The sequence below is a fragment of the Sapajus apella genome, unplaced genomic scaffold, assembly GCF_009761245.1.
Source record: "Sapajus apella isolate SASKATOON/1434 unplaced genomic scaffold, GSC_monkey_1.0 scaffold161, whole genome shotgun sequence".
NCBI lineage: Eukaryota > Metazoa > Chordata > Mammalia > Primates > Cebidae > Sapajus > Sapajus apella.
This window is the reverse complement of record NW_022437101.1, coordinates 1,103,260-1,122,942: the sequence shown is the minus strand read 5'-3', so window position 1 is coordinate 1,122,942 and position 19,683 is coordinate 1,103,260. Positions and strand designations below refer to the sequence as shown.

Sequence of the window (19,683 nt, the reverse complement as noted above, 5' to 3'; positions counted from 1 at the left end):
TTTCAACAAATGCAACTCAGAGGGTAACCCACTTTAATGGAACCTGCCAGAACTCAGGCACTACCCTCTGGAAATGAAGAATAGGCTTGGGAATTTGTCTAATGCGGATGCTAACGTGGACATGTATGTACCATGGACAGTTGCATTTGGGAATTCACTGAACACTCACAAGCACCTGCTCTGTGTGAGACACTGCAGACATTGGACACATAGTGACAGGCCCCATGGTCCTCCGTACCCTCCCTCACAAGCTCAGGGAGCAGGAAGAATTTTCTGGAGAGCTCAGCGTCTCAGAAGCTGATAAAGCAAAAACTGCCCGGAAGTGGACAGGGGGAGAAGGTGAGAAGTTAGTCAGTCAAAGAGAAGAAGAAAGATGGGGAATGACAGGAGGAAATCGTGTTTGATACTTAGAGGCCTGAGATATCTTCTGAGAGGAAGGGAAAAGGTGCTGAGAACAGGCAAATGCAAGCTTACTCAAGAGTGCCAATCTCAGCCCCACCCAAGACCTCTGTGACCCCAGACCCCATGCTCACTCACCATGCCTCAGTTTGTATGGACCGAGGATGACAACACTACTTACAGATGTATCCTAGGATGACAGAGAGGGCTCATGAAGGTGACCCACGTGAGGTCATGGCACAGGGGTGGGTACAAAGCTTATACTGAGAAAAAATCGGCTACTGTTTAGCTAGTGGGGCAGATTGTGCTTGTTAACAGGGGAGAAGGGGGCAGAAAGGAGGTTCCAGATGCCAGGGAGGGTGGGCAGGACTTGAGAATGCAGACTGGAGGAGGGGAGCTGGGTGGGTGCAGGGGAGCTAAGTGCAGGGGCAGGGGACCACATTTCTGGGAGACAGCAAGGGAGGGGGCAGTGCTACAGGGACAAGATGAGGTGCAGAGAAGAGGGGGCAATTCATTTTCCAACCATGCAGGCTGTGCAGAGCATGAGGGTGGGGGGTGAGGGGCAGGGGAGGCTGGACCCTCTGGGAGATCAGAGGAGCTTGGGAACCAGGGCTGAGAAAGATAAAAACATCTCCAGGAAGCATCGGAGAGTCTGTCCCCGAAGTGAAATTTTGACCCAGGGAGATGGAGGTCCTCCTCGAACTCACCTGCACAAACATCCTTTGAACTTGAACATCACTCTCAAAAAGCTCATCTTTGTCCAGAGGAAAGACAAAGAAGAGGTAAAGGCATTGTAGGAGCAGGGCTGGAAGCCCAGACTCAGCAACCCTGCCCAGCGTCTCCTGCAAGAGAAGAGCACATGTGACCCCAGGTAGCAAGGCAGCAGAAGTAGGTCAGCCCGGACCCAGGAGCAGGCCCCTGCAACCATTTCAGTGGGGCTGGGGGACAGTCCCTCTAAGATCCAGTCCTCAAGTGTGAAATGCTGACAACCAGAGGATGCACCTAGGGTGGCTGTGATGATTAAGTTTATATAAAGTGCTTACTATGTGCTCCATAGCTCCTTTATAAGATTCATAGATAGAAAGAAGGAAGAAAGGAAGGGAGGGAGGGAGGGTGGGTAGAAAGGAGGGAAAAGGAGAGGGATTGTAGAGATTAGAATACAAGGGCTTCCTAGCAAATCCTACTGGGTGACTGTGGTCCGGGGCCTCCTGACTAGGAGGTGGTCTGGGGACTCATGATTAGGAAGGGAAAGCAGTCTGGAGGGGAGGTTGATAATATGTGTGTGAACCACAGAGGTGAGGACCTGATCAGGCCCCTTCCTGCCCTCTCATCTAGATCCCCAACAGATCTCATCAAGGTCCAAAAAGTCTAATAGGTGATGACTGACAATCAGCCAGCATCTCAACTAAATAGCTCAGGGCTGCCAGACAGAAGTCAAGAGGACAGGAAGTCTGCAGAGATGGAGACCAGCCTCCCAGGAGCTTCCTGGGGTCTTTGTTCCTGGGGCTTTGCCTGCAGCTCCAGTGGGATTACTTCAGCTGCAGCCTCTGTGTGTGTGTGTGTATGTGTGCGCGTGTGTGTGCATGCATGTGTATGTGCATGCATGTGTGCACGTGCACATATGAGCACCTGTGAGGTCAACCTATGGAACGCTGTCCATGCAACTTCCCACCCCACTGGTTAACCTGACAGACACTATGGGGAAGTCAGAGAAAGAGAACGATGAATGTACAGTCTGGACCAGGATCAGGACTAGACGCAGGCTGCTGGTCCTAGCCTTCCTCCCAAAGGTTGACAGTGCAAGGTACTGTCCTCCATGTATTTGACATCTTGTTAACCTTGACCCCATCAGGGCAGTTCTCCCTGTCCTTCCCCCACCTCACTCATGATGCACCATGCACAGGCAGTGAAAAACACGCCCTTAGGTTAATGTGTCACCAATCAGACGGCAGAGACTCCTTCCCCAGGGGCAGACGAGATGAGCCCTCATGCTGTGCTTCAGGCTGCTGTGCCTGAGAGTGGTGCAGGCAGTTTACCTGAAGAAGACTCAGGAGGTCCTCCCTTCAGTTAACTTCCCAGGTCAGACACCACCCCCGACCCCAGACAAGTACTGCATGATGTGCTCCTGTCACCCCTCCATGCATGGCTGCAAAGGCCCATCTCATGTCTGGGTTCATCTAGTGAAGCAGCTTTGGAACTGGTAACAGGTAGAGGCTGGAAGAATTTGGAGAAATTACACTGAGGGCAGCAGCCACCCTGGTTCTCTGCTGTTCCTGGCATGCAGCAGGCATGAGTGGGAAGGGAAGGAAGAGGAAATGCCTCATCTCTAAGCGAGGCCAGGACAGATACTTAGAGGGTACATCATTCAGGCTGACCCTAACAGGAAGAAACAAAGAACAGTGGCTCTGAGCATGGGATCTGGAGTCAGACAGACCACAGATGCACAGTGTAGGTAAGCCTGAATTCTCATCACTCACCGGCATCACGGTGATCTGACTCAGAGGGTCCTTGGGAGGATTCACTGATGATGTCTGGGACACACCCAGCCTTGCCCCACGTGTAGGAAGTACTCAATAAACATCAGCCATTAGCAATCCCACACTAACCCCAGAAAAGAGGTGTTATTATCCTCAATCCTAAAATTAGAAATGCAACCACGGGACAGGAAGGTAAAGCAATTTGCCCACAGTTACACACAACTTGTCAGCTGAGAAAGTGGGAATTTCCAGCTCTGAAGTCCACGTTCTACACCAGAATGGGAGGAGGGAGGAGAAATAATAAATCTGTTTTATGAAAAGAAAGGCCCTTTTGGGACATGCCACCGCCCTGTGCTGGACCTCCTCTGCACCTGGATGAGCAGTGCCCAGGGTGGGGGCCGATGGCCTGAAACTCACCGAGTCTGTCCCCGTGAGCACGTACACCGACTTCAGGAGCAAGTAGCCATCCTGATCCATGTCCCCCTTCCACCGCAGCAACTGCCCAGCCGCCAACCGAGCTTGCTCTGGAAGACAGTGTCACCAGCAGGGCATACAGCGACCTGCCCACTCAGCTTCGTCTCCATCCAGGATCCCCTCTTCCCAAGAGATGTGCCTGAGCATCTGTAGAGGACTTTGGCATCTTGCCTACACGTCCCTAAAGCCACCTGCCTCTCTACTAAACGTTCCACACCCTGCCAGACTAACCTCCTTGGAAGACAGCCTTTTTCACACCATTGTCCCTGTTTAGTAGCCAACAGTGGTTCCTGATTGCCAGTGAGAAAGAACAAGCTCCTCAGCTATTGGATTTCTCACAATCCAGAATCTTCCCCTACTTCTTGGATCACACAGTCCCTTATGTTGCAAGAATTCCTGAAATCTACACCATGCTGAGAAATTTCTTCCCCTTAGAAGTTCCTCCTACCCTTGGCCCTCAGCCAGTGTGAAATTTTACCCTGCCTCCAGGGACCAGTGCACATGAGAGGAAGAGTGCAAGTCAGGAGGCCCCACGAGAGATGCACACTTTGGCCCCTGTATCTTTTCAGAACCAAGAGCTCCACCAAACACACAGGTGCATCTTCAATCCTAGCACTTACTCCCAGAGACCACGGTCCCCTGCATGTTGTGTGTGTGTGTGTCTATGTTGTGGTGTATCTGTGTGTGTGCGTGCCTACATGTATCTCTGTGTGTAGTGTTTCTGGGTGTGTCTTCATGTGTATAGTGTGTGTCTGTGTGTAGTTTCTGTGAGTAGTCTCTGTATGTGTCTGTGTGTAGTGTGTCTGTGTATGTAGTGCATGTGTGTGTCTCTGTATCTCTGTGTGTCTGTGTGTATCCGTGTATAACATCTGTGCATAGTGTCTGTGTGTAGTGTCTGTGTGTGTAGTGTATGTGTGTGCCTCTGTGTGTCTGTGTATATCTGTGTATGACATCTATGTGTAGTGTCTGTGTGTAGTGTCTATGTGTGTGTGTGTATAATGTACTGCGTGTGCCTGTGTGTGTAGTGTGTGTGTCTCTGTGTGTCTGCGTATCTGTGTATGACATCTGTGTGTAGTGTCTGTGTGTATGCAACAACTGTGTGTAGTATGTCTATGTGTGTTTGTGTATAATGTATTCTGTGCAGCATGTGTGTGTGTGTTTGTCTATATGTCCTGGAAGCAGCAGAGCTCCCCGAGCCCCCTTCCCGCATCCTGCATTTCCCTTGGTCCCCAAGGCACTCAGTGACAGAGTGAGGCCCTCCTGCTCTTTGGCAGGCAACACTCTAGCTAACGCGAAAGCAGAGGGGCCTGGGAGGGTGTGCAGGGCTGCACTGCTCTCTGTAGAGGGCCTGCCAGCACCTCCATGCTCTTACCTGCAGGCTTCCCCACAAGGACCTTCTGGAGTTGCTGGGCAAGCTGGTCGGACACATCTTCTGCCAGCCTCTGGAGACTGGGAAAGCAGATTATCCCCACGGAGTGTTCCCAGGCCTGAAGCAACAGATGGGTCTCAGTCAGAGATGGCAATGCCACAAGCAGGGCATGAGCACTGCCCACCATGCCACCCTTCACCAGCCCAAGCTGATGGCTCAACTCCCTTTCCCAGGGGCATGCAAAAAACCACCACATCACCCACCCTCACAGCCCCAACCACCATCCCTACACAAATGCCTCCAAAGTCTCCAGCTGCGCAGACATCCCCCTGAACACGAGCCCCTGAAATGTCAAACATGCAGAGCCGGTCCACCACCTTCCTCACAGCCTGCTGCATCTGGCATCAGTGGATGGCCCTGCCAGGAGCCTGCTGCCCCCACGGGAGCACGGGAGTGCCTCTCCAGGTCTCCCCCTCCCTCAGCCTTCACCCAGCCACCTCTGTGTCTCACTGATGCTCCTCATATACAATTTCAAGTCCTGTACAGATAACCCAATTTTAGTCATTCAATTATTTCCTTTAGATAAATTCCAAAAAGTGGGATTGCAAGTTAGAGAGTGTGCTTTTATTTTCTAATGCTTTGGTACATATTATTAACTCGGCTTCCAGACAAAGTTGACCAGATGAGATTCCCCAGGCCTCCCATGAGCAGACAGATTTCTCCACACCCTCAGCAAAACTGAGCATCGCTGTGCCCGTTCTTCTTTAATGGAAAACTTCAGAAGAGAAAAAATATCTCATCTCAATGGCAGCCTTTCGATTTCTAGTGTGGAAAACCTCTTTTCATCGTTCTTGATTGTCTGTTTTCACTCTTAGGCTATTACTTTACTAGGGTTTTTACTATTGTTTATTTAAAAGAGCTGTTTGTATCTTTAAAAAAATGTTAGACGGCCCATAACATAACTGCAGTTATTTTGCATTTGTCATTTTGTCTTTTAATTTGTTATTGTTCAGTTTTGCTATACAGAAATCTGAAATTCCTATGAAATCAAATTTCTCAATCTATTCTTTCATTTTCTGGTTTTAATTCCAGGCTTAAAAAATTCTTCTCCAGTCCAAATTGTTGTTCTTAACCTTCTCTTTTTCAATTTCTTTAAACTTCTTTCTTATCTGCTCCTTCTTTATTTCTATCCCACCTGGTCCCTTTTTTCTGCAGACTTTTTCCCCTTATTATTTAGGATACTATTTAGCAGAAGTCATGAGTTTTAAAATTCTTTTTGAAGTGCCAGGCTCTTTTCAGAGTTCCCTCCCTATTTCTCTAGCAGTCCTGTTTGTTAAGTCTGATTTTCATCCAAGTCTTTGGGCAGAGAGCCTTTTCTCTTTGTTCTACTGTGTTGTGGAACTGACTGAGTAGGACTAAGTTTCCTAGCCCTGTGATGAGACGGGCTCATTCCAGACCAGTGGTCAGGGTGGAGTTACTGCCCTTGGTCCAGGACTTGAGTTCTGGAGAGATTCCCCAACACTGGTTTCCACCAGAAGGATCAGCTGCTGTGCACATTCCGGGCATCCGTGGCCTCCAAGGAAGGCAGTTTTGCTGCACTGCTTCCACTCAGCCCCACTCACCGTCCACTTTCAATTAACCTCCCGCCCCAAGGCCCAAATGAGCTCTTTTTCAATCTGAGTTCTTCCATCTAGGAAAGATGAGAAGGGCTTCAAAATCCAAGAGGAAAAACATTTTTAATGTGTGTCTTGCTGTGGCATTATGTTTGTTAAAAAATAAAAACCTTTAAAAATTTTCTCTTTATTAAAAGATACTATAAACTAAGTGAAAAGGCAAGCCGCAAGTTGGGAGAAAATATTCACAATGTGTGCCACTGACAGAGGATTGGTATCCAGACCTCTAAACATTGATAAGAAAAAGACAAACAACCTGCTTTTTACAAAAAGAACAAAATAGACAAATAAAAAAGGTCATTTGCATAAGATAAAATAAATAACAAATTACTAATGATCCAGAAAGTGCATATTGAAACCTCAATATTTTCTACTTTTTGGGTTAGCAAAAATGAAAAACCTGACAATACCAAATGTAGCAGAATGGGAGGGAATCACAGGAACCCCCCATGTGCTGCTAACAGAGTATCAATTGGAACAACCCTTTGAAGAAGGGTTTAACCTAATCCAATAAAGTTACAGGGTACATGCCCTACCACCTGACAATTTCAGTCCTAGGTATATTCCCTAAAGAAATGCTGGCCCAGGTACTAGGCAGGAAATATTTGTGGGGCATTACTTGTGGCTGTGAAAAACTGGAAAAAAAATACTTAATATGCATTGATAAGACAATGAATAATTTGTGGTATATTTATATAATAGGATACTATATAGTGCTGAAAAGAAAATAGAGCTAGATACATCAACATGGATGAATCCCAGAAATAGAATGTTGAGTGAAAAAAGCAAGTTGTACAAGTTATGACAATATGAGTCTACTAAATCCTGCAAGGCTAGATTGCATGTTACAGATGGCTGGATATGTAGCTAATAGAAGTGAACGTCCACCCAGAGAGTGAGGCAACCCAAATTCAAGAGAGGAAACCCTACTGGAGGACTAAGGGAGGGAAATGAGCTAAAGAATGTGTACACAGGGAGCTTTAGTTTATCTGAAGTGTTTTATTTATTATATACTGGATTGTGAGTACTCGTGTGTTTTGAGCAAAATTTTGTATGGACCTGAATTTTTTTGTACCCTATAAATAGACTTGGTTGGCATTTTCTTATGTAAATTTTTTTAAAGTAGTGGGTTAGAACTTTGCTAAAACAACCAAAATGCTAGATCACTGTTAAACACTATTGGACATAGCAGACCTTCAGCAAATACTTGGTAAGTGAATGAAACAAATATGAAACCCACGATACACAGTAACAACGACTAAATGTTTTGAGCCTGGGTGCTATGACAAGCACTTACGCCATGTATTACACTTCCATGCATTAGATCCGCTAGTCCTCACAACAAGCCTTTGAGGTTTGTGCTATTATTATGCCCACTTTATAGAAACGGAGGCTGAGCTGGAGTTTAAGAGGAATCAGTTAGGTGGCAGAGTCAAGGTTTGAATTACTTCACACACAAATGCACATACGCAAATAGCATTTACACATCTACGAAACGTATGGCTGTCACCTAGAAGCCAGCTGCCACTCAGACTTGTTAATCCCTGGAGAGGAAACGTCTGTACTTTCGACTTGGAATTTCTGTGGCAAGATGATTTCCCTCCCTAGAAACGAAAACTCTGCTATGATGTCTTTCTAACAAATCCCTGCAACTCCTCCCTGCACTGACAAACCCCTCAAAGACCAATTTGCAGGCAGTTGACTCAGAAGCATCTATATCGTCTCTGGAGCAGTGGGACTCCAGGAGGCACTCTACAATAAAGCAAATTGGGCCACTGTGAGCTGAACAGTAATTGTACTCTGAGCCAGATCTCCCAAGGCCCGGACTCCTTCCTGGGACCTCGAAGGGCACTTTTAGAAGCTGCATTAACTCTTTCAGGCCACCGGGGTGCTGTTTGATGCACAGAGCCAATCATTTGCCGAATGGTACCATGGGGACCCCGAAGAGTTAAAGCAGCTTCCAAAAGACCCTAATTTTTTCCCAAACTGGGACTTACATGCTGGGAGAATATTGCTCAATATTTTTAAAAACTTTTATTTGCTAACATTATCTAAGCTGCATCATCATGCCTCGTGGCTGTCCCCTCACATGGAAGAAAGAGAAAGAAAATGATGCTCTGGTCTCCAAAGGAAAATAAAGAATGGCAAAAGCTCTAGGGGAGATGAGAGGAAAAACCCAGATTTTGAATGACAAAGAGAACACGGTTGGTATTTCGGCATGAACAAAAGGTCATTATTACTCCATTACTGCAGAGTTTGGGGGATTTGTCTTTAAGTGAGCTCAAAACATGTCTGAGACTTTGCATGAAGTTTCCCTGCTAGTATGACACAGTGGACCCTCTTCTCTGTTAAAAAAAAAAAAAAAGGTGCATCAAAACTTTGCTAAAATAACAAAACAGCAGAAATGTTATTTCCCCATGATGGGAATAAACCATGTTGCAGGGTTTACTCTACCCCAAGATGGGGTAGAGTCAGGAGTGGACAAACAGGGGTGTTTACCCTGCTCGCCCCTTGGACACCACACTTAAAAATAATTATTGATCATCTTTGGTATTTTACTTAATGGTGTTTATCCTTCTTCAATTATCAGTTAGATCCACACTTGGGTTTTACAAGAATGATTGACCATAGTCAACACCATAAACTCTGCACCATTGTCTGAATAGTCAGCCCAGGAATGTGCACATATGCACACACACACAAAAACCCAAATACACTGACCTCTAAATACAACTAAGTTAGTGTTCATTTTAATCCCTCCATACTAGGAAATGGATGTATTCCTTCTTATGTTACCCACTGTTCCAGTTACCTGGGAAATCAGGTTGTTGCATGAAAAACCACCCCTAAATTCAGTGGCTTAAAACAATAGCAATCATTTATTTTGCTCGTGGATCTGAAATGTGGGCAAGACTCAGCAAGGACAGCTTTTCTGTGCTCCACTCTGCTAGGGCAGTTAATGGGAGCTAAGAGATTCACTTCCAAGATTATGTGCTCTTGGAAGGGCTGGCAAGATGGTGCTAGCAGCCAGCAGTAAGTGCAGCCTCAAGGTCAGGGCCTTGGATCCTCTCCACACAGACATTCACTCAGAACTACTTAGGCTTCCTCACAACATGGCAGCTAGACTCTAGGAGTGAGTATGCCAAGTGACAGGAAGACGAAACTCTGAGTCTCTTGAGGCCTATGCCTGAAAATATCTCTTCTGCACTGTTCCATTAGCCCAGTCATCACAAATTCATCTAGATTCAAGGGGAGGGGATACAGAAATCCCATCTCTTGAAGGGAGGAGTGTGAGCACATTCGTAGCACCTCTAATCTACCACATTCATACATCTCCCTTTTCTTCAATGCAGTCCCACCCCTGAGATTGTCTATCTCAGTCATTGAGAGATTTTACACAAATTGCTAAGGATTCTCTATTTTACTTTCTGCTTTCTCTCAAAGTCCACATTCTAAGAATAAACTTCAGTGGCTACCTCTGTAGCTCTAGATTTCCCTATTTCTATTATTACAGGATATCTCTGTGTAATGTGAGAACCTCAAGTGCTTTTCTTCCTCCAAAGGCCAGAACCTTCCCATGCTTGCGAGAAGAATACCTTCTTCCTTTGAAGTTAGAGCCTATGATGGGAAAGGTTTCAAAAGACCAAAGCCCAAGACTCTTGGCAGGAAGAGAACAACAGTCTATTGAGTCTTTCTTAAAAGCACTACCCTGCACACCACAGAAGTCATTGGCTCTGTGTTTCTCCTGTGTGATGAAGTAAAACTTCCTCCCTATCTGCAACATCCTAGAGCAGCAATCTAAACATCCTATGTGTGGGAGTGACATTCTTTTTGAGCTGAAGGGAAAGGTAAGGTGTTAGCCAGGCAAAGCTATTGTCCAGTGAGTCATGGGATAAGGAAAGAAAAACCAGATCTGCCCTATCCTAGGAACCCCAGCACTGAGCAAGGACACCCAGTGGTAAACAATGCAGACCTGCAGCAGACTGCCCAGGTGATGCTCTGCTCCCAGCTGACAACTGGGTGGCTTTGGCCAAGTTATACAATATCCTTAAACCTTTCCTTCCTCACTTATAAAGCTAAGATAAAAATACTACCTACAGCACAGCATTATTGTGAGGACATGTAAACACTGAACAGAATGTCTGGCTAGCTAGTTAGAGCCTGTTGGATATTTCCTAGCTATTTTCAGTGGAAGCAGCCGCTCACCTGGGCATCAGGGTGCCTGAGTTTAAGTCTTGGCTCTGCCTTTTGCTCATGTTGGAACCCAGGGTGTCATTTCATCTCTTAGCCTCATTTCTAATACACAGATTGGTTAGCACAGGTCAAAGAAAGAACAGGGTGATATTAAAAAGAAATAAAAGATAGGGGGAAAAGGCTGGATTGGAAGGATCTGACCCTAGATCAGGATTGAAACAAGTCTTCAACTTGCCCTGGCTAAGAACTCTTTGACCTAAGAAGAGGAGTGAGGAACCCTAGGTGAGGAGGGAGCCTGCTATACTGGGTGAGAGCCCCATTTCTCACTCTTCCCCTCAGGGCAGCTCCCTTTTGGGATTCCAGTTTGTTGAGATTCCATTAGGTTCTTCCTTATTACCTGGAGAGTAGCCAAAAGGTTGAGTAGGTTAGCACCCTTGCAGCCTCTCTTCAACTCAAGAGGCAGTGGGTCTGGGATTCACTGTAGCACAAACTAAGCCCACCTTTGTACTTGCCTAGCAGTTACTGCAGATTCAAGTATAAATAATGACATGGATAGGGGAAAGTTCATCATGCCTGCTCTGTGTTTGGAGGAGTCAGATATGGGAGAAAACCAGATAGGCTAAAGGTAAGCTCTTCTCTGGGAAGAAGATATGGAAGAAGTAGCTCTGACGGAGTCTGATGAACAAGGCAATGCCCATTATCAAATCTCATGACTCATGAGGCTGAAGCTACCAGGTGACAGCAACCTAGGAGAGACACACATAGCTGTCAGCCTGATTCACCCAGCCCCAGCTACGATGTAGATCACTCCTTCCATGCAGAGTCTGACCAATAAAGAGGCTGGGCCAGTCAGACAAGACCCTACACCCTAGGGACATGGCCGTTTCCAAGCAGAAGTGACAATTCAAAATCCCTTGTGTGCATGGCTTTGGAACAAAGAATATTCCAAATCATCTTAATTAATTTTCTTTGGGCCCAAAATGAAGAGAGTCAGGTACAGAGAGTTGAGCTCCATCACACATGGGAGTTCAGGACTCTTGTTTGTACTTGGGAGTCTCAGAGCCCAGGCAGGGTATGGTTTCCATGACAACCAATACATGCAGAAGGCATTGATGTTAGCAGCCACATTCCAGGAGAAGTGGCGTTAACATTTTAGGTTCTGTTATTTCCAAGGGGGAACTTCATAGAAAACCTTAAAAACACTGCTCCCGGGGGGGGGCGGGAAACGATCCAAGATGGCCGTTTAGGAACAGCTCAGGATTGCAGCTCCCAGTGAAAGCGCAGAGGGTGAGTGGACGCCGCGTTTTTATTGCCCACAGACTAGGAAATTCCCGGGCAGAGGTGCTCCACGGTCGCCAGCGCGGCTGTTTCGGCCAGCGTGGCTGCCAGCCGGCACCGCTGCTTTGCCCCGCGCGGCTGCTTTGTCGGCGCCCCGGAGCCGCGGTTCTCCGTACAAAATACACCGGTCCGGGGGCCCTTTTGGCTGGCGATTGGAGCCACGGGAAGTCACCCATTCGTCTGTTTAAAAAGGGGACTGAGCAGAGAACCAGGACAGTAGATTCCAGGGTAAAAAAAAAAAAAAAAAAAAAGGCGCCGCAAACCTCAGTGCCGCTGTTTAAGCCAGCACAGTGAGTGGCCACAGGGGAAAACAAACAGGCGCCTCTTCAACAGGTGACTGGAACACCAACTTAAAAAAGGCTCTGAGGCAGGGAGCCAGGCGATCAGGCTCGGCTGGCCCCACCCCCACAAAAGAACAGCAACCAGAAACTCTGGATTGAGAGTTTCACAGCAAGCGCAGCTGAACCCAGGATGGTCCAGCTCTGTGGGGGAGGGGCGTCTGCCATTACCGAGGCAGCCCGGAGGGGCGTCCGCCATTACCGAGGCAGCCCGCCGTTGCCAAGGCAACCTGCCATTGCTGAGGCAGCCCGCCGTTGCCAAGGCAACCCGCCACAGCAGAGACTCCGCCCCAACAGAGGCGGGCCACCATTGCCAAAGCAGTTCTAACTACACCCATGTAAACAGGACTGCAGGGAAGTTCACTCGGCAGCGGGGCGGAGCCCACAGCAGCTCAGCAAAGCTGCTATAGGCCGACAGTGACTAGGCTGCCTCCTTGCTGGGCTGGGCAGGTCTGAAGGAAAAAAAAAAAAAAAAAGAAGGCGGCAGCATAACGTAAACTCATAAATAAAGCCCTAAATCCCTGGGACAGAGCACCTGGGAACAAAAAGCAGTTTATGAGTTCTGCTGCAGCAGACCTAAAAGTACCTGCCCAGCAGCTCTGAATGAACAACAACGGAGCTCGCAGCTCACCATTTGAGCTCCTATAAAGAAGAGACCGTCTCCTCAAGCAGCTCCCTGACGCCTATATATCCAAAAAGACACCTCATAAAAGAGAGATCAGATTGACACTAGGCGGGTATCCTTCTGGGACAAAGATAGCAGAAGAAGAAAACTGGTAACAAACCTTGCTGTTCAGCAGCTGCTGCAGGTGAACCCCAGACAAGCAGGGCCTGGAGTGAACCTCAGCAGACCTACAGCAGAGGGGCCAGACTGTCAGAAGGAAAACCAAGAAACAGAAATAACCTCATCATCGACAAACAGAACGTCAATCTGAAAGATTTGAGACCCAATCTGAAAGCCAGCAACTACAAAGTCGACAGGTGGATAAATCCTTAAAGATGGGAAGAAACCAGCACAAAAAGGATGAAAACACCCGAAACCAGAACACCTCTCCTCCTAAAAGGGATCACAACTCCTCACCAGCAAGGGAACAAGGTTGGATGGAGAACGAGTGTGATGAAATGACAGAATCAGACTTCAGAAGGTGGGTAGTAAGAAACTTCTGTGAACTTAAAGAACATGTTCTAACCAAATGCAAAGAAACTAAGAACCTTGAAAAAAGATTTGACGAAATGCTAACAAGAATGGACAAAATAGAAAGGAATATAAGTGAATCGATGGAGCTGAAAAACGCAACACGAGAAATTCGTGAAGCATGCACAAGTATCAACAGCTGAATTGACCAAGCAGAAGAAAGGATATCAGAGGTCGAAGATCAACTCAATGAAATAAAACGGGAAGGCAAGACTGGAGAAAAAAGGGTAAAAAGGAATGAACAAAGACTCCAAGAAATGTGGGACTATGTGAAAAGACCTAATCTACGTTTGATAGGCGTACCTGAATGCGACGAAGAGAATGAATCCAAGCTGGAAAATACTCTTCAGGATATTATCCAGGAAAACTTCCCCAACCTAGCAAGGCAGGCAAACATCCAAGTCCAGGAAATACAGAGAACACCACAAAGATATTCGTCAAGAAGAGCAACCCCAAGGCACATAATCGTCAGATTCACCAGGGTTGAAATGAAGGAGAAAATACTAAGGGCAGCCAGAGAGAAAGGTCAGGTTACCCATAAAGGGAAGCCCATCAGACTCACAGCAGATCTCTCAGCAGAAACCCTACAAGCCAGAAGAGAATGGGGGCCAATATTCAACATCCTTAAAGAAAAGAACTTTCAACCCAGAATCTCCTATCCAGCCAAACTAAGCTTCATAAGTGAAGGAAAACTAAAATCCTTTGGGAACATACAAGTACTCAGAGATTTCGTCACCACCAGGCCAGCTCTGCAAGAGCTCCTGAAAGAGGCTCTACACATATAAAAGAACAACAAGTACCAGCTCAACTAAAGGGCAAAACAGCCAGCTAGCACCAAAATGGCAGTATCAAATTCACACATAACAATATTAACCCTAAATGTAAATGGACTAAATGCCCCAATCAAAAGACACAGACTGGCAAATTGGATAAAAAGACAAAACCCATCGGTGTGCTGTATCCAGGAAACCCATCTCACATGCAAGGATACACAAAGGCTCAAAATAAAGGGATGGAGGAAGATTTACCAAGCAAATGGAGAGCAAAAAAAAGCAGGAGTTGCAATTCTCATCTCTGATAAATTAGACTTTAAAGCAACAAAGATCATAAGAGACAAAGAGGGACATTACATAATGGTAAAAGGATCAATGCAACAAGAAGAGCTAACGATCCTAAATATATACGCACCCAATACAGGAGCACCCAGATACATAAGGCAAGTTCTTAATGACTTACAAAGAGACTTAGACTCCCACACAATAATAGTGGGAGACTTTAACACCCCATTGTCAACATTAGACAGATCAACCAGACAGAAAATTAACAAGGATATCCAGGACTTGAACTGAGACCTGGACCAAGCAAACCTAATAGACATTTACAGAACTCTCCACCCTAAATCCACAGAATATACATTCTTCTCAGCATCACATCACACCTACTCTAAAATTGACCAGATAATTGGGAGTAAATCACTCCTCAGCAAATGCAAAAGAACGGAAATCGTAACAAACAGTCTCTCAGACCACAGTGCAATCAAGTTAGAACTCAGAATTCAAAAACTAACTCAGAACCGCACAGCTTCATGGAAACTGAACAACTTGCTCTTAAATGTTGACTAGATAAACAATGAAATGAAGGCAGAAATAAAGATGTTCTTCGAAACCAATGAGAATGAAGACACAACATACCAAATCTCTGGGACACATTTAAAGCAGTCTCTAGAGGAAAATATATAGCAATAAGTGCCCACATGAGAAGCAAGGAGAGATCAAAAATTGACACCTATCGTCAAAACTGAAAGAGCTAGAGGAGCAAGATCAAAAAAACTCAAAGTCTAGCAGAAGACAAGAAATAGCTAAGATCAGAGCAGAACTGAAGGAGATAGAGACACAAAAAACTCTTCAAAAAATCAGTAAATCCAGGAGCTGGTTTTTTGAAAAGATCAACAAAATAGACAGACCACTAGCCAGATTAATAAAAAAGAAAAGAGAGAATAACCAAATTGATGCAATAAAAAACGATAAAGGGGATATCACCACAGATTCCACAGAAATTCAAACCATCATCAGAGATTATTACAAACAACGCTATGCACACTAATAAACCTGGAAGAAATGGATAAATTCCTGGACACTTGCCTCCTGCCAAGCCTAAACCAGGAAGAAGCCAAAACCCTGAACAGACCCATAACAAGGTCTGAAGTTGAGGCAGCAATTAAGAGCTTACTACCCAAAAAAAGCCCAGGTCCAGATGGGTTCACAGCTGAATTCTACCAGACATACAAAGAGGAGCTGGTACCATTTCTTCTGAAACTATTCCAAACAATACAAAAAGAGGGAATTCTTCCCTAATCATTTTATGACACCAACATCATCCTGATTCCAAAACCCGGCAGAGACTCAACAAGAAAAAAAAACTTCAGGCCAATATCCATGATGAACATAGATGCAAAAATCTTCAATAAAATACTGACAAGCCGATTGCAACAGCACATCAAAAAGTTTATCCACCATGATCAAGTAGGCTTCATCCCGGGGATGCAAGGCTGGTTCAACATACGCAAGTCTATAAACGTAATTCACCACATAAACAGAACCAAAGACAAAAACCACATGATTATCTCAACTGATGCAGAGAAGGCCTTTGACAAAATTCAACAGCCCTTTATGTTAAAAACACTCAATAAGCTAGGTATCGATGGAACGTATCTCAAAATAATAAAAGCTATTTATGACAAACCAACAGCCAATATCATACTGAATGGGCAAAAACTGGAAGCATTCCCCTTGAAATGTGGCACCAGGCAAGGATGCCCGCTCTCACCACTGCTATTCAATATAGTATTAGAAGTTCTAGCCAGAGCAATCAGGCAAGAAAAAGAAATAAAGGGCATTCAAATAGGAAAGGAGGAAGTCAAATTGTCTCTATTTGCAGACGACATGATTGTATATCTAGAAGACCCCATCGTCTCAGCCCCAAACCTCCTGAAACTGATAAGCAAGTTCAGCAAAGTCTCAGGATACAAAATCAATGTGCAAAAATCACATGCATTCCTATACACCAATTACAGACTTAAAGAGAGCCAAATCAAGAACAAACTTCCATTCACAATTGCCACAAAGAGAATAAAATACCTAGGAATACAACTAACAAGGAATGTAAAGGACCTCTTCAAGGAGAACTACAAGCCACTGCTCAACGAAATAAGAGAGGACACAAACAGATGGAGAAACATTCCATGTTCATGGTTAGGAAGAATCAATATCGTGAAAATGGCCATACTGCCCAAAGTAATTTACAGATTCAATGCTATCCCCATCAAGCTACCAATGACCTTCTTCGCAGAACTGGAAAAAACCACCTTAAACTTCATATGGAACCAAAAGCGAGCCCGCATAGCAAAGTCAATTCTAAGCAAAAAGAACAAAGCAGGGGGCATCACACTACCAGACTTCAAACTATACTACAAGGCTACAGTAATCAAAACAGCATGGTACTGGTACCAAAACAGAGATATAGACCAATGGAACAGAACAGAGGTCTCGGAGGCAACACAACATATCTACAACCATCTGATCTTTGACAAACCAGACAAAAACAAGCAATGGGGAAAGGATTCCCTGTTCAATAAATGGTGTTGGGAAAGCACATGGCTACATGTGCAGAAAGCAGAAACTGGACCCCTTCCTGACACCTTACACTAAAATTAACTCCAGATGGATTAAAGACTTAAACATAAGACCTAACACCATAAAAACCCTAGAAGAAAATCTAGGCAAAACCATTCAGGACGTAGGTGTAGGCAAGGACTTCATGACCAAAACACCAAAAGCATTGACAACAAAAGCCAAAATAGACAAATGGGACCTAATCAAACTCCACAGCTTCTGCACAGCAAAAAAAACAATCATTAGAGTGAATCGGCAACCAACAGATTGGAAAAAATTTTTGCAGTTTACCCATCTGACAAAGGGCTGATATCCAAAATTTACAAAGAACTAAAACAGATTTACAAGAAAAAAACTAACAAGCCCATTCAAAAGTGGGCAAAGGATATGAACAGACACTTTACAAAAGAAGACATACATGAGGCCAACAAACATATGAAAAAATGCTCATCATCACTGGTCATCAGAGAAATGCAAATCAAAACTACATTGAGATACCATCTCACGCCAGTTAGAATGGCGATCATTAAAAAATCTGGAGACAACAGATGCTGGAGAGGATGTGGAGAAATAGGAACACTTTTGCACTGTTGGTGGGAGTGTAAATTAGTTCAACCATTGTGGAAGACAGTGTGGCGATTCCTCAAGGACATAGAAATAGAAATTCCATTTGACCCAGCAACCCCATTACTGGGTATATATCCAAAGGATTACAAATTGTTCTACTATAAGGACACGTGCACACGAATGTTCATTGCAGCATTGTTTACAATAGCAAAGACCTGGAACCAACCCAAATGCCCATTGACGATAGACTGGACAGGGAAAATGTGGCACATATACACCATGGAATATTATGCAGCCATCAAAAACGATGAGTTTGGGTCCTTTGTAGGGACATGGATGAACCTGGAAACCATCATTCTCAGCAAACTGACAGAAGAGCAGAAGATCAAACACCGCATGTTCTCACTCATAGGCGGGTGTTGAACAATGAGAACACATGGACACAGGGAGGGGAGCACTACACACTGGGGTCAGTTGGGGGGAAATAGGGGAGGGACGGTGGGGGGTGGGAAGCTGGGGAGAGAGAGCATGGGGAGAAATGCCAGATGTAGGTGATGGGGAGGAAGGCAGCAAATCACACTGCCACATGTGTTCCTATGCAACAATTTTGCATGTTCCTCACATGTACCCCAAAACCTAAAATACAATAAAATAAATAAATGGAAAAAAAAAAAAAAAAAACACTGCTCTGTGATTATAAAATTCAGAACAGAGTGGTTACAAGCTTATCTTCTTACACAAGGGCCTATATTCCAATAAATGTTCTCAGGCTTCATCTCGGGTTAGATTTAATCTGCACTACACCTGAGAAAAAACTCCCATCTTCACCACCTTTCTTTCCACCACTGACTCTTAATTAAGAAGGCTGAGCACTCTGGCCAGGTTTTATTAGTCACAACGTAATAGAAACAATGCTTTGTAGGCATGTGGGACTTAACAAAATAATATAGATATTAAGAAAATTATGAGAAGCTCATAATACCCTGCCTCTACAGGGTCTGCCAGAGGTGAGCTCCAGGGATCAAGAGTCACAGATTGTGTCAGCAGTTTGGGGGATCATGGTGACAGGAATCTCAAAGGCTTCAGTCCACACACAGTAAGTACCCTGGAGCCTGGTGGAAAAGTAATGGAATAACGTCTACTTTCCATGAGCTGTGGACTTTATAATCATTGTCTTGTCTTACTCTCACAGTTTCTCAGCGAAATGCTATTAATTCTACTTTACGGATAACTGAGTTTCAGCAATAGCTGGTAACTTGCTCAGTGGTGCACAGCTAATAAACAAGTGATGCAGCCAGGACTTGAGCCTTGATCTGTTTGACTCGAAAGCCCACATGTTCAACAACAGGGCCATTATGCCTCCAATTATCGGGACAGGGTTTGGAAAACAAAGACTAGTATCAAGGTTCACTTACAATAATAATAGTTTAATATGGAGTCACAAGCTCACATGCCTGTAGGGTGACATAACATTCATTAGAAATATGGGTTGGGGGAAAGATGTTAGGGTGAATGCCGAGGTAAGCCAAGGAACCCCATGACCCTTTCCATACAACTGTCAGTATTGGATCTACCAAAATTTTCAAGAGAATTTAGAAACCTGATTTTCATATAAAAACTTTCTGTTTTGAAACAAATGACCACTAGTTCATTCTGAACTGCTGCAGGCCATATGAAACACGCAGTGTGCCCTTGGGTGCCCTCTGCTCTGGGCCCCACTCACCATGACGGCAGGACCTCTGTCTTCTTCACTCCCATAGCCCAGGCCTTAGAACAGAGTATAGGAGCTTAATAAATATTTGTACAACGAACAAATGAATTCTCAAGTAAACAACAGGGAGGTGAAGAAGAACCGAATCCCGACTCTTAGGTACAGAGTTCTTTTATCAGAGCCCAGGCTGTCTGTGTGGGTGGGAAAGATGCCACTCAGAACCAGCAGCTCAGCAATGACTGAACTTATCCTTATCACCAGTGACTTGTACTGGGGG

The 19,683-nt window shown here is 45.1% G+C and overlaps 1 protein-coding gene across 7 annotated transcripts in view; it reads right to left on the bottom strand.

The window, feature by feature from the left end:
- Positions 1 to 19,683, bottom strand: part of WDFY4 (WDFY family member 4) — a 310,404-nt gene that overhangs the window by 264,986 nt on the left and 25,735 nt on the right. For all 7 annotated transcript variants that reach the window (XM_032266899.1, XM_032266904.1, XM_032266901.1 and 4 more), the window contains 3 exons: positions 4,723 to 4,837; positions 3,294 to 3,400; positions 1,107 to 1,241 (listed from right to left, as the gene is read on the bottom strand). In XM_032266899.1, coding sequence (XP_032122790.1) covers positions 1,107 to 1,241; positions 3,294 to 3,400; positions 4,723 to 4,837 — 357 coding nt within the window. The remainder of the gene's footprint in view (positions 1 to 1,106; positions 1,242 to 3,293; positions 3,401 to 4,722; positions 4,838 to 19,683) is intronic.